Source organism: Rutilus rutilus, assembly GCF_951802725.1.
Source record: "Rutilus rutilus genome assembly, chromosome: 12".
Lineage (NCBI taxonomy): Eukaryota > Metazoa > Chordata > Actinopteri > Cypriniformes > Leuciscidae > Rutilus > Rutilus rutilus.
The window spans coordinates 30445210-30460137 of record NC_140217.1 but is presented as its reverse complement, the minus strand read 5'-3'; the positions used below and the strand labels follow the sequence as shown (position 1 = coordinate 30460137).

The window sequence follows — 14928 nt, the reverse complement described above, 5'->3', positions numbered from 1 at the left end:
AGGGTTGCAGTGATGCTGGAGCCTAGCCTGGATGCCAGCCGAACTTAGCCCCGCCCACAAAAATTTTAGGTCGGGAAGTCGGGAAATTCTGACTAGAATCTGAGTATGACGACGTCAGGCTAGCTGGAGCCTTGTCTTGAGCTGAAGGCAGGGGAAACTCCTGGCTGGACGAATGACCCAACAGGAATCCATGTCAAAATGTTCACATGCCTATCAAGACAGTCTGAAATAGCCTACCATAATACATTTATTTCAAACCAAGGCAGTCAAACAAGAACATCCACTGCCCTATAACTTCATCAAATGTTGTCAGTAGCCATGTGTAGCTTATTCCCCCCAGACTGCTTTTGATATTACGATGTTTTATTTATGCACTTATTTATGGAATACTGTTATATATATATATATATATATATATATATTTGTAAAACTATAATTCCTGGCCTACACTTTCGAGAATGCATTTCAAGAGATCTTTGTTAGCTTTGTTAATCAAGACATTCTTAATAAATCTGACTAAAATGTATGATTTATTCTAACACTGTTGCAAGTTTTAAAATTATCATATAAGCAACAGCCAGTAAAAAGAGAAATAAAAAAACCAAGCCAGTAAATCAGGAACGAAGAAAATAATGTAGATGCATCATTGTATGAAATTGTGCTAGAGAATTCATGAATGTCAGGTGGTTCAGCAAACAAAACAGGATGCAACTTTTTTCTAATGAGGAAACCACAATATAGATTAGGAACCGATTAGTAGCCAAGATACAGATGATCTTAGTCATCAACCACAGGTAAACGGAGATCTGTGAAGAGATCTCACAGCGACCCCATGAGTCCAAAGCTTAACATTACATTAATTTACATGAACTCTGCGGGTCCAATAGAAGTCAATTTCGTGGCTGGTGGGTGTCTATTGCCGCACGTGATCCAATGAATACACGTTCTAAACATGACTGTCGTTGGTAATAACCAATCATGTTTCAGCTTTCAACAACGTTGTCCAATCCACGTTGCTTGGCACATATTGACATGCACCAAATAACAAATCATTTGACAACGCTAGTTTGCGATATGAGAGAACTATGGCTTCCTCCTTGATTAAGTGGTTAAGAGGATTATATGTTTTTTTCTTAACATGTCTACTGTCCGTTTTTGCTTTTTTGAATTTAGAAGAATTAAATGAAATGAAATATGGAATACAGATTCTGCCCGATCCTGTTATTATGGGACAGGTAAGATTGTTTTGGCCAGAGATGCAGCTAGCTGTTTGTTTGCTACAGACAGTTATCTTTATACACAGCTTGACGAATCAGACATTAAAGCCAATGCTTGCCTACGTGATACGGTTTCCTACTAAGTGTCTACTCGTCCAATACAGAATAGTAAAGCTGGTTTAGGAACGAGTGGGGAATTAAGTTAGCTGACGTTATGTGACATGAGGTTGTTAGACTGTGCCTCCACAGGTATGAGGTAGATCAGGGGGTTTTCACACTAGAGTCCGGGACCCCGAGGGGGCCATTAGGAAGTGATAGGGGGTCTGTGTAAATGTTTACAGAATAGTAATAACAATAAGATGAAAATAAATAAATAATCAAAAAATATATGAAAATAAATATTAAATATAACAGTACTATAATGAGTAGAAAAACGTAATAATGTAACTTAATAAAAAATAACTGTTTTCTAAGTAATAGACGTTTATAATATTTATTTTTCACAGTATCAATTGGGTCTATATACAGTAAACTGTCAATGTTTTGATTGTCAACCCTCCCATGAGGATGATCATATCTGAGGGTCTGTTGCATTTTAAAATAGTGAAAACCCGTGCTATAGATTTTGCTTAATTATAACTATGAATTTCGGTGAAAAACAAGATGGTAGAAATGTAGTGTAAACTATGTTGCCGCCTCTCCCTGGTTCTCCATTTCTAATAAAATTTCTCTGTCTCTGTCATCTTCTTTCTGTTCCTGTTTTTAGATGGAAGATGTGATGTTGGTCTCTAACAAGTACAAGCAGCTGTATGAGTGTCGTTTGCCAGCTCAGGCAGTGCGTTTCCATCAGGACCCGGTATCAGAGCCTGACATGCAGGGTTACAGTGGCCCTGGAGTCCCTGACCTCCTCAAGCCCATGCAAACTGCACCATGCCTGATTAAGGTGGACATGGCCTGCCTTCAATTCTATGTCACAGTGACTAACACGCTGAATATACACAGTCTGACACTGATCTACATATCACTGACTATCACAAATAGTTATTTAGAAAAAAGCACCATTTGAGTGTCCATATTTGTGTAAATAATGAATAAATGATTGCCATTTGCTATCGACTTTTTTACATAATTTGCAATCAATGCAAACTACAGTACATGTCACTGTGACTTGAAACTTATTTATTTTGTTCTTTTTATAGACCAAAGACTGGTGGACTTATGAGTTCTGCTATGGCCAGCACATCAGGCAATACCACTTAGAAGGTATGTTAAATCTTGTCATGTATCTTTGTTAAAAATTATGTCTAAATTATGTTTTGCAATGTCTAATTGAGTTGAATTGCATAGGTGTACTGCCTGGTAGAGCCTTGTTATTTTTAATCTGGGAAAAGAAGGGATTTAGGGTTTGGACAGAGTAATTTTAGGCTGACTAATTTTCAATATATGTTCCATTTCTGTGATTTATAGATTCAGAGATCAAGGGAGATGTGCTCTTTTTGGGATATTATGATTCAGAGTTCGACTGGACCAATGAAACTGCAAAGGTAAGGCCAAAGGCTAATGTGCTTAAATGTTATATGTAATTCATCTTTTGAAAGTTTCTGAAAATGGAGCAATTAGGAATTCTGGTACTACCAGTAATTATTTTTAATTTATAGCTGATAATTAATATTTGCAATATTATAAACTAACGAAAATGCACTATTTGCATGCTGCCATCTTTGTAGTTATTGTCTATATATTTATGTACTTGAGATTTTATATATCTATCTTTTTTTATTATTATTTAGATTTGCTGCTATGTTTTCTTTTTTTAGGCATCTAAGCAGCATAAACTGAAGAGGTATCATAGTCAGTCATATGTCAATGGCTCTAAATGTGACTTGAATGGCAATCCCAGAGAGACGGAAGTCAGAGTAAGATTGCACACACTTACAAAGTGCCACCGCTTATTTCCAGGCCAGAACATTTTATCAAGAAAATGTACTATTGAAGTCAATCTGAAAACACAATACAAATGTGGATGCTAATTAACTGTTTTGTCTAGTCTCCTTTATTTCAATTAAGACTAATCTTAATACTAAAGTATACATTGTTTAAGGTGTGTAAAATAACTTTTATTCAGTGCATTAAATTGACCAAAAAAGACAGCAAATACTTTTACATTGTTACAAAAAAAATCTATTTCAAAGAATCCTTTTTTTAATTTTATTTATTTTTTATCAAGATTTTCACAAATATATTAAGCAGCAAAACTCGTTTTAACATTGATAATAATAAGAAATGTTACTTAAGCACCAAATCTGCATATTAGCATGATTTCTGAAGGATCGTGTGACACTGAAGACTTGAGTAATGATGCTGAAAAGTTATTTTTAAAGTGTAATAATAATTCACAACATTACTGATTTATTTTCTGTAATTTGAAGAGCATAAAAGACTTCTTTTTTAAAAACATAATTTTTTTTACAGACCTCAAACTTTGAACAGTAGTGTACAACAACATACAGTTGCATTGTGCATATGAATGGGAGCAATATGTCCCAACATCTATTGGAAAGCCTTCCCAGTGGAGTGGAAGCTGTTAAAGAGGGCCAACGTTTTTTTTTTATTAAATGTTAAAAAGACTATATAAATGTGCTAAAATTGATGCTATTGTTTTATGGGCAATGAAAATTCCATTTCTAATGAAAATGTTAATCTAAATGTTTTCTTTGTTCTTTTTAAACAGTTTGTGTGTGAGGAGGGCTCGAGTGACTATATTGCACGGGTAGATGAACCTCAGTCCTGCCGCTACGTCTTGACAGTACACACCTCTCGTACCTGCCAGCACCCCCTCCTTCAGCCACCTTCCACTACCAAGCCACAAGGCATTGTGTGCCAACCCGCTCTCAGTCCCCAGCAGTATATGGACTATGTCAAGGCTCAAGTCTGTAAGTACGAGAAGTTCAGTTTTTTTGTTTTTTTTACCTCCATCAGGGCCAAGGTAGTCATATTGGGCAATATATCAAATATGGATATGTTTGAAATGATTTTGCTGGCGGTACAAAATTAACGTAAGACCTTTGTTCATCTTCGGAACACAAATTAAGATATTTTTTATTTAAATCTGAGAGCTGGATCACTCCTCCATAGGCTTCCTAAGGCATTATAACTTGCTGGCCCAGAAAATGTATTAAAGACATCGTTAATATAGTCCAAGTGACTACAGTGGCTCAATCTTAAGTTTATAAAGCGACGAGAATACTTTTTGTTTCAAAAAAAAAAAAAAAATTCCACTATTCATTTCCTTCTCTCTGGGCCTTGAGTCTTTTCACGTAGTATAACTGTGCAGCATTTCTGTGTTGTATGTCAAACTGAATACAAATGAATGGCAAAAGTGATGTCATTTGTCATAGGAAGAATGTCTTTGTGGATATCTGAAATGACAATTATGGATAGGAAGAATGTAGTTGCGGATATCTGAAATGTTCTTTTTGACTAGGCAAAACTGAATTACAGATATCTGCAACACATATCCAGTCTAGCTGTTAAATGTTAAAACGGCTTGCCATAGTACATGTCCCACCCGCAAATTACGCCTATGATGACGAGACACGAGGAGAAATTGACAAAGAACTGTCCGACACAGCCCACGTAGCTCTCCAGATGGATGGACCTCCAGGGCCACTGAAAGTTTCCTCACGGTGACCGCTCACTCACTATGTTACTTCGAAATGGGAAATGAGAAGCTGCGTTTTGCAAACACGCCCCATTTATGAAATAAATCAATTAATAATTAGATAATTAAGCTATATATCATATGCTGAAGTAAATTTTTGGAGTGTTAAAGATTAAAAGAAAAAAATAACAACAAGAACCGTACAGAACCGAAAACTGTGACCCTAAATGTATATGTGTGTGTGTGTGTGTGTGTGTGTGTGTGCGCTTCTTGCATCTTTATACATTAAGATGTTGGGTCTGGGAACTCACCATTGGCAGGGCTCAATCCGAGGGGCGGGATAAACGGTTGTCTTTCAAATTCCCTCTGCACGCAATAGGATAGCGCTACAACCAACCAGAGCGTTTTCCCACCAGCGGAGCTAGTTGATAGATTAAACTTTTGCTGTATCCGGTCGGCAAAACTCCGAACACGTCTTCCTTTTTTAAGAATGACTTCAGTGCCGTTCTTTGTTCTTTTCTCAAAGAAAAGCTTAACTCCAAGTCTTCCAGAGTCGCGGCCAAAGCCGATTCGAAAGACCGCTGTTCGCCAGCAGCAACAGCCATTCTTTGTTTTCAAGTAGCAGGGAATTTGCGCGGAACCGTCACAACTCTGTCGTCATTATGTTAAGCCCGCCCACCGATTCTATACAAGATGTGATTGGCCTGACTAGAGTTTGTTTTTTCCAGCTCGCAAGCCAACGTAGAGTTGCTAGACGACCCTGACTGCAAAATAAAATTTGCTGCCGCTAGGGTGCGTCTAGATTTCTAGGCTAGCATTTTTAATCTATTTGAATACTTTTATTGTTTCGTAATTGTTGGAACAAAAAAAACTTTAAATATTGAAATAAACTTTAAAATGTGAATCAGCAGAAGAATAAAGCATACTGAGATAGATATTTTTAAGATATATCCTTCAACCCAGATCCAGCACACCGTTTTTTTTTTTTTACCTAGGAGAGATGACCTATATCTTATCATTTGTTAATTACACCGAGGGGGCCTACATGGTTACAATAACAAGATATTAATTGCTATGAGAGCAGGTAAAGCCCAGTCTTCTGTAACTTCTATAACCGTTGCCAGATTCACCATTTCATATTGCTGTAGAAGATCATTGTGCCAATTGACTTAGACTTGCTAACATGGAAAGCATTCAGGTATAGAGAATTATTTAGAAGCTTAATCAGACATAAGGAGTTGTACTTGAATTTTTATTATCACCCATTACACCATTCATGGAAAAAGTCCCTGGTGCACAAGTGGTGTCATGTTAGATGAGATCTCCAGAGATGCAATTAGCCTGTATTTGATCATTCTCTGTTCTCTAATTGATGCATTATTTTTTAGCACATAGACATCTCTCTTTGTATCACTCTCTCTTCCTCATTTTCTGTACTTAGCTGACACTAAACGTAAAGTGGAGCAGATCTCGGAGGAGCTCAAGAACTTGGATGAAATTCTGTCCAAGGATGACAAGAACAACGGATTGCAGGATGACAAAACAGATGAGGTCCCTGTAGTCCATTCAGATGAGCCTCCAGTTTCAGTGTCAGAAACCAAAGGTTAGCATCCTAACAATGATTTGGGCTAATTTGACTTAGATCAGTTTTATAAATCATACAGTTGCAAATGAATGCGTTGGGTGGCACTGTGTGAAAATGACAGTGAGGTGGTGAGACTTGATGCCATGTGCTTTTCAGTATTCTAGGCAATGTTCAGACTGGCAGCAAAAATCAGCTAAAAATGTTTTGCATATCCAGATAGGTTTTTTTTATCCAAATGGGTTTTTAAAAATCTGGACAGCAAACAAAAACACACACAAAAAGCACATGAAATCAGATTATTTTAAAATCTGATTCAAACCACATTTGGAAGTGAGCTGGCATGGTATTAAACTATAAACAAAGAAATTAAATAGTCTTTTGTGTCACTCTTAACGCGACACACAATGATAATGTCAAAACCGGTGATGGAAACGCCGCATCCCTCGCTGCACAGCGAAGCAAGCTGTGACTGCAGCACAGAACATCAATATATACCAGTCTCCTCCATCGCTGAGTTTTTCTTGTGCGACAGAAGAGTTTTGCACTCCGTTTTAAAATCCTCGTCAAAAACGCGGGTAAGCCTACGTCGTTACCAAAGCAAACCCATGCAGATACATTGGTTATGTCTGGACACACAAATCTTATTTGATCACTTGCAATTGATAGTGTGGACAGTATGCCTGAAAATATCTGATTTGGGGGAAAGAATTTGCCTGCAGTCTGAACATAGCCCTACATAATAAGAACATGTGAAACAATAAAAATATGATAACATGCATGGATGGAATCCATGGTTTCCTGGTATGCAATACCAGCTGTGGACCGATGTAACATCTGGTTCCTGAAGCAAAACTATTTGAGAACCACCACGTTACAGTATTTGACATCCTAACTACAAAATTGCTCAAAATGCTCATCCCTTATTCTCTTCTGATAGACCACATATACACTGCAGTTCAATTTGGTTGTCAGTTCCCATTTAGTGCTTAATCCCATTCAGTAATTTAAGGGAGTGACAACCGCATTCTTACAGCCTTACAAACAGAAACAAAACAGGACGCCTCTGTAAATGGTGGTTTAGTTCAAATTGCAGAACATAGTCTTTGGTCGCTGTAAAATGACTTTTGACAAAAATAGTGCAAGACAGAACTGGTTACCATGTTTTTATAGGGGATTCACATTTAAATGCGGTTGTCACTCCTGAAACTTTACAGTGTGTACGTGGCCTATTACAATGTTCATTTTCAAATCCTCATGTTTTAATAAAACATAGCCGATGTATGCTTGTTTGTGCGTTTATGTATATGTAGTTTGTTGTCTATTTCGGTCTTGGTTTTACTTCCTTTCTCTTTTTTTTTTAGCTTTCTACTTTTCTTATTATTAGCAGTTTCTGTGCAGCATTCAAACAGAATGACATCTGTGTGCATGTTTGTGTGTTAACAGAGGCCGAAGTAGCTGAAGTGGACTCCGTGAGTGAAGAGCCGGAGGACAAGGACTTCTGGGAGGGAGTGACCAAACCAGCAAGCACAGAATCAAGCACACCACCTGACTCAGAGGTACAGCCTCGTTTAAAGCACCTCTTCACTCGATATATGTAACTGGTCCTACTCGACCTGCTCCAAGCGGGATTCGAACTGGATTCTCCAGCGTGGGAGGCGGGTGCGCTAACAAGGATGCTAAAGACTGCAGCCTCCAGCATCAGTCACTGGTGTCAGTTGCTAGCGTGCCTCTTGAGACCAGGGGAGTGAGGTTTACACACACAGCTCTTACTGGCCTACGTTACACTCACCCCCTTAAACACTCACTCCCATCCGGGTCACGGCACCAAATGTAACCGGTCCTACTTGACCCGCTCCGGGCGGGATTCAAACCGTGGTCTCCGGTGTGGAAGGTGGGCACGTTAACAAGGACACTAAAGACCCCAGCCTCTGGCGACAGTCGCTAGCGCGCCTCTTGAAGCGAGGTTTACACACACAGCTCTTACTGGCCAACATCCGATACATATACTCGACCCTGTTGTGAAACTTATACACTTTCTGTTGCTTTTAATGAACCTTTTAAGGGGGCACTGATCATTATCATGTTTTACAACTGTTTTGCAGACCCCTCAGGAGCCTCAGGACAGCCAATTACATGAAAATGACTGTAAGACAATTATTCAAAGTTTAAATAGACCTGGTTTTAGTAATTTGTGTTGAGACATTTTTTTTTTATAGCATCAATCAAAACTATGCACCTTCCTCACTTTCTCTGTGGTCATCTTTCTCTTTTTGTTCAGTATTTGGGGAGGAAAAGTTTAATTTTAAAATCATAACAGACCCTGCAGACCTCATGAAGTTTGTACAACACCTCAGAGAAAGCAACCAGAAGGTGAGTATTTTTTAATCGGGACACCGTCACAGACTTTCTGCCAGTATCTACCATTTGGCGAGTATTGCCCAATAACGGCTCTTGTTTGGCAGAAATTGTGAAAAAGCCTGCTTATGGCATTTAATTGTTTTTTCAAATTTCCTGCCACAACGTGTTTCTAAGACACTGTGTTAAGTTAAAAGCTACTCACCCACTAAAAAACACATCAGTCGACCATTCATTTTTGCGCTCTATGTTCAGAACAAGAAAGCCGAACTGGAAAAAGAGAGCCAGCAGTCATCTCAGAAGAGAGAAACGGAGGAGGAAGTAAAAAAAGAGAGGACATCAGAACAGGAGGTGGAGGTAGATGAAGGGGATGAGGATGAAAGATTGCTGCAGGAGTTTGAGGATGAGATGGCAGATTTGTCCGTTCCCTCCTCCAAGATAGAAGAGATAAAAGAAGAGATGCAGAAGGAGTTCGACAACATCATAGAGGAAGTATGAATCATTACTGTTATAGCCTGTGTGCACAAATCAGCCAAAAGATTTGGCAGTGAATATACGCTGTTTTTAACTTTCTTATCTCCTAGGCTCAGCAGGAGTTAGAGAATGAAGGTCTTAAGGGTGAGTTTGATCGCTCTCAAGCTACGCAAACTCTAGAAAACACACTGGGGAAACTTCTGGACCGTCTTGAAGACAAGACCGAACATGAGAGTGAACCAGAAACAGAAAAAAATACAGAAATGCATAAAAGCACACACTCGTCGCAAAAGACAGAAGGAGGCCCTTCTCCTGGCAGCCCAAACCTGCTTCCCAAAACGCCAGGTAAATATAAAGAATGGATGCTGAGTGAACTGGTGCATGAATGAACAGATGGTAGAATGGATGGCTCATTCACATTGCTTGTAACTTTCACCTTTGGACCCAAGGCATTCATATAACCTGCTTATGAGCATATTATACTATAGTATAATATCTGTAAATGTGTGCATGATGCATAAATGCATTATACACTGGCTCCAAACCAAACAAATGATGCTAGACCTTTTCGCTTCACTTTTAATTTAACTGCTTAACCTTTTTGCTGCTCCCAAGGACAAGTTATTCAATGAAAATATTTTTATTTTAATGTTTAATGATATACCACTGTTCAAAATGTTAGGGTCAGTAAGAAATTCTTTGTTTTTGAAAGAAGTATCTTATCAACATAAATAAATGCAGCCTTGATGATCGTATCTAAAATACTGTAAAACCGTAATTTTGTGAAATATTTTTCTATTTTGATCAGTTTTAAAAAGTAATTTATTATCGTATACAAAGCTGAATGTTCATCATCATTACTTCAGTCTTCAGTGTCGCATGATCCTGCAGAAATCATTCTAATATGCTGATTTGGTGCTTAAGAAACATTTCTTATCATTATCAATGCAAAAACAGTTGTGCTGCTTAATATTTTTGTGAAAACCATGATCATATTTTTAGGATTCTTTGAGTAGAAATTATTTGAAAAAGAAATCTTTGGTAACATGTTTTTACTGTCACTTTTGACAACCCAACCCTTTGAACGGTAGCGTTCTGTTAACTTATTCTCAACAAACGATGCTCCAAATACTTTTTGGGGCCACTGTATACTTGATATTCATGATCAAATCATTGTCACCACTAACACTAATACTACACCGTTTCATGCTTTTGTGCAACTTTGACTTAGCCATTGATGTTGTTAGAGAGAGACTATAATGCGTGAAATGGGGAGGGGGAATTTTCCGCTGTGTCTGCGGTAACCTCCCCTTCCCTCTGTCTCTCATCACCCAAGCCCAAGCGGGCAGCAGTGGTGAGCAGGTAAAAGTCAGGGTGACTAAGTATAAGGTGGGCGGAGGTGTGGCTGCAGGAGCGGTTACCGGGGGCAACGATGATGATGAGGGGGGTGTGAAGGTGAAGGAACTGGGCGAGGGCGACCCCCAGTGGCAGCAGATTCAGGAAGTGGTCAAAGAGCAGCTAGAGAGAGCCGGCATCAAGGCCGAAGGTAGGCCGGAACACACTAACACACACATCTAAAGTATTCTTATTTCCCTGTGTGTGTCTGTGTGAGTGGAGCAAAGACTTTATTTTTCATTCTGAAATCTTGAACTATTCTTCTGCCTGGTCTTTGCTTTGAGTACATTTACATTTATTGATTTAGCAAAGCGACTTAAAAATGAGGAATACAAGATGCGATTCACCTTAGAGGCAATTAACATGAGAAGTACTAGTAATACAAAGTTTCAGACATCGTTTAGAATAGTACAAACTAGAACAGGGACGAAGAATTTTCTTTTTCTCAGCAGGATGCAGTTACAGATTGTGTTCACGGAAGAGATACATTTTCAGTAACTTTTGTCTGATTGTCTTCTCTTTGACTCTATTCCACTATTCAAGATTAAGGCACTTCTAAACTTCATGATTTTCATAGATGCCAATGATTTAGTTTTTCCCTTGATGTTGGCTTTTGCGTGGGTGCAGAGAAATTCATGGTGGTCTTTTTCTGCCTTAAAAATGGCTTGAAAAAAAAAAATTGATAGGTGTGTGAAAAGTTAGTGTACACTCACTTTTGTCAGTATAGGCTGTTGCTCCACTTTCCTGGGTTTGGAGAAGAAGTTCAGCCTGATAGAATGTGAAGATTTAGGAATATGACAGTGCTTCATTTGTCCTTCCCACATCCCACAGCCTTCATCACCTTCTCTGCATGCATCATTTCTATCACTACTTTTTTCCTCTATCAACTGTGTGCGCATGGGAATGAAAAATACTTATTTTGTTTCTGTTTGTGTATAACAGTATATTTGTTTAGATTAACGTATGTCGATAATGACTAAGGATTTTGGGCCTGTTTTTCAGGAAAGATTGAGGTGAAGATTTTGACCCGTAAGACAGCAGAGGAAGCGGGAGATCAGTGGCTCACTGAAGAGGATACAAAATCATTTAGAGAGCTTCTCATCAACCTTCTGGTATGAATCTGCACACACTACTATACAGGCAGCATGTAAAAAGCAACACCTGTAAGTTCTCTATCTAGTCACAAGTTAAAGAAGACAAAAGGTCAATAGTACAGCGATGCATGACGCACAGCTCGCACAGAAGTTATTTTTTTCACCCTCACACAAAACACATGACTGTGCAGATTCCTATTTAAATGACTGAATATCACAGTAGTGTGACCACACCTTAACAACTAAGAAGAAAATGTGGTAAAGTTGGTTGAACATTGTGCTGTTCCTAGCTGTGTGTAGCACCTGCAGCTCCAAGTATTGTCTGGAGAATCCCAATATTAAAGGGGTCATGAATTGAGAAATTAAATTTTGGTCATTAAAACATCCTGAGAAGGAAGAGAAGAGAGGTACAAAATCAAAATTTAAATTTAAATTTTCATGACTAAAAATAGCATTACCTTCCAAAGGATCCTAATTCTAGGAAAGTGGTTATTTATTTTCAACTATGTGAATGTCTCAGTAGAGCATTATTTGTTTGTTCGGTACGTTTCACTGTGGTTTCTTTGGTAAATCAGTCGCAATTTCGGCGCAGACATTCTGTAAAACTTTTACTGTAAGATATGGAGCTGACAGTAATGACACATGTAATTAACCATGTTAAAATGCCTAATCTGTGATCTGTGATTTCTGATATGTAATGATTAATGTACAGTCAGATGTTATTTGTCTCTCTATTCTTTTACTGCTGTTTATGCGTCAGTAATTTAAGCCAGTGACTAAATGGTCATTTTCACATTGTTTCCCTTAGTATGAAAATGTATTTAAATTGATTTAATTATGTATAGAAAGTGATCAAAGAACGCTCCCTTTATAATCGCTGGAGGTGCCAATCTGTAAGGATTTTTAAGCATTCGTTAAAGGGATAGTTCACCCAAAAATGAAAATTCTGTCATCATTTACTCACCCTCAAGTTGTTCCAAACCTGTATGAGTTTCTTTGTTCTGCTGAACACAAAGGAAGATATTTGGAAGAATGTTTGTAATCAACAGATCTCGGTCCCCATTGACTTCCATAGTAGGAAAAAAATATACTATGGTAGTCAAAGGGGACCGAGATCTGTTTGGTCACAAACATTCTTCCAAATATCTTCCTTTGTGTTCAGCAGAACAAAGAAACTCATACAGGTTTGGAACAACTTGAGGGTGAGTAAATGATGACAGAATTTTCATTTTTGGGTGAACTATCCCTTTAAGGTGCATTCATGTGCTCAACAGATATGTCTAACATCTGCTCGATGCTTATCGCAGAAAACTTTTATGTGACGGGAGTTGATCTAAATATAATGCTATAATCATCACTTTTCACGTTTAGTTAATCTCGACAGCTGTAATGGTAAAAATGTAGTAAAAGATTTCTAAAGAGTTCCACGTGTAATACTTATTTCATCGTAGCATTGGCCGTTTACTTCGAAGTCTCACAGCAGACACGCCCCTTCTAACAGAGCATAAGTTTAATAAGTTTAACAAGTTATATTGGACTCAACAGCAAACCCATAGTTCGCAAGTACAATAAATATTAGAAGGCGGCCATTAGAGGCAAACTTAAAGGCAAATCGGCAAAAAATATAACAGGCAGAAGAGGGTGGCAACTACATTATGACTGTTTTTGATGCAAAAAAACATTGTTGTTATTATTATTATTAGTTGAAATAATTAAAAAATGTTGATGTGACCACTTAAATATAAATGCCCCTTACACATTTCAGTGCAAGTTATGAAAAAAGGCCTTTTCATGCCTTGTTTCTGACACTGGTTCAACAGGTAAATAAATTGATGTTCACTCTCTTTGTTTGCAGACTGGAGGTACAGAGGAAGTGTATAAAGAGCAGAAGAGACAGCAAGAGTTGGAGAATAACTACAAATTTGTCTGGGGAGAAAAACAGGATGAGAGCCAGTCCACAGGAAACAGTGATTCTGATGAAACAGACTTTTGAGCCTTTTCCTCTTCTCTCAAGCACTTTTAACTCGAAGAAGGGCAGCCAGCATTCTCTGAACTCTGAACTCTAAGCCACCTGGTTGTCACTTTACAGTGTGTATGGCAACCAAACTCCTCTCTCAGACTGTTTAAGTCATGTGAGCCCTGTAAAGGGTTCAGTCCACGGCCGTGAATTCTGTTAATCCTGTATGAGCATCTGTAAGTTGTTTATACTGTATCTTGCCTGTTTTCAGTTTGGGATTTTTTTTTTTTTTTAAATATACAAATATACTTCATGTTTCAGTTGTGTTGCGCTTTATGTCTGTGTGTGACAGTCTGTGAAACAGACCTACCTTCTCTCTCACATGGAAACAAAACATCAGTTAGTATGCATGTCAAAGTTTATTTTGAAAAGGCAGTTTGGACATACACATTCTCATCACTGGACAGTGCTGTTAAAATGCTGTTGATGATTGATATGTGCAGTAGGATCTTGATGCAGAGTCACCGTAATGGCAGGACATTGACAATAACTGCTTCAATTATTATTATTAATATGTACATTGGACTTTTTAGAAAACACCTACAGCTTCTTCGACAAATCCTTGCCATGCACTAAGCAAAATATTCAGTATACAGCTTCAGTTTTGTCTTAATTCATGTTTTTGACAAGTCTATTTGTACAACCAGCCTTCAAAGTATTTGTCTTACGAAGGATAATGTTAATGACTTAATTTAGAAATTGAACAAAAACTTTTGCCAAACATTGGGAATCTAATGCATTTAACCACTGCTTCCATGTCCCCTGCAGATAAGGGCTCTTTTTGTTGTAAATGATTCGAATGATCATCATAGTTTGGTCGATTTTAAATAATGTTGCTACAGCACTTGATTCGTTTGTTAATAAGACATACTTTCCATTTCTAATTTCTAACGTAAGCACACTTTTTGTGAGGGAATGAGAGTGGGTAAAGCTGCTGTAAGCAATTCATCATTTCTTTTAGTATCTGACGGATACCACTGAAATATTTATGTCCACATTGTCTCTGTGGCAGCCCCAAGGGTGGGCGGGCAATTAGATCAATAGATAGATAATGAAGAAGAATGTGACCACGGCCCACGCATGCTAGCCAATCAGACTCAGAGAACCTAGTGGCGGATCTCTGTCAATGG

The 14928-nt window shown here is 38.1% G+C and overlaps 1 protein-coding gene across 2 annotated transcripts; it reads left to right on the top strand.

The window, feature by feature from the left end:
- The first annotated feature begins 1040 nt into the window (after positions 1-1040).
- On the top strand, positions 1041-14063 carry os9 (OS9 endoplasmic reticulum lectin). 2 transcript variants are annotated; one of them, XM_084424876.1, is made up of 15 exons: positions 1041-1235; positions 1984-2160; positions 2417-2480; positions 2685-2761; positions 3035-3133; positions 3949-4150; positions 6320-6481; positions 7907-8019; positions 8566-8608; positions 8742-8833; positions 9074-9310; positions 9403-9637; positions 10629-10838; positions 11690-11799; positions 13637-14063. In XM_084424876.1, exons 1-15 carry the CDS (start codon positions 1086-1088, stop codon positions 13772-13774), a joined length of 2109 nt encoding a protein of 702 aa, XP_084281002.1. In that variant the 5' UTR covers positions 1041-1085; the 3' UTR covers positions 13775-14063. The 2 variants fall into 2 exon arrangements, with proteins under 2 accessions (XP_084281002.1, XP_084281003.1); XM_084424877.1 differs by lacking the exon at positions 10629-10838 and having other exon boundaries at positions 1043-1235.
- Positions 14064-14928: the final 865 nt, after the last annotated feature.

What these genes read in the sequence shown, in the direction of transcription:
- os9 (XM_084424876.1), top strand. Translation starts at nt 1,086, where the DNA reads ATGGCTTCCTCCTTGATTAAGTGGTTAAGAGGATTATATGTTTTTTTC. An exon ending in CCAATTACATGAAAATGACT is followed by an intron (nt 8,609 to 8,741) that starts GTAAGACAATTA and finishes CTTTTTGTTCAG; the next exon opens with TATTTGGGGAGGAAAAGTTT. An exon ending in CCTGCTTCCCAAAACGCCAG is followed by an intron (nt 9,638 to 10,628) that starts GTAAATATAAAG and finishes TCATCACCCAAG; the next exon opens with CCCAAGCGGGCAGCAGTGGT.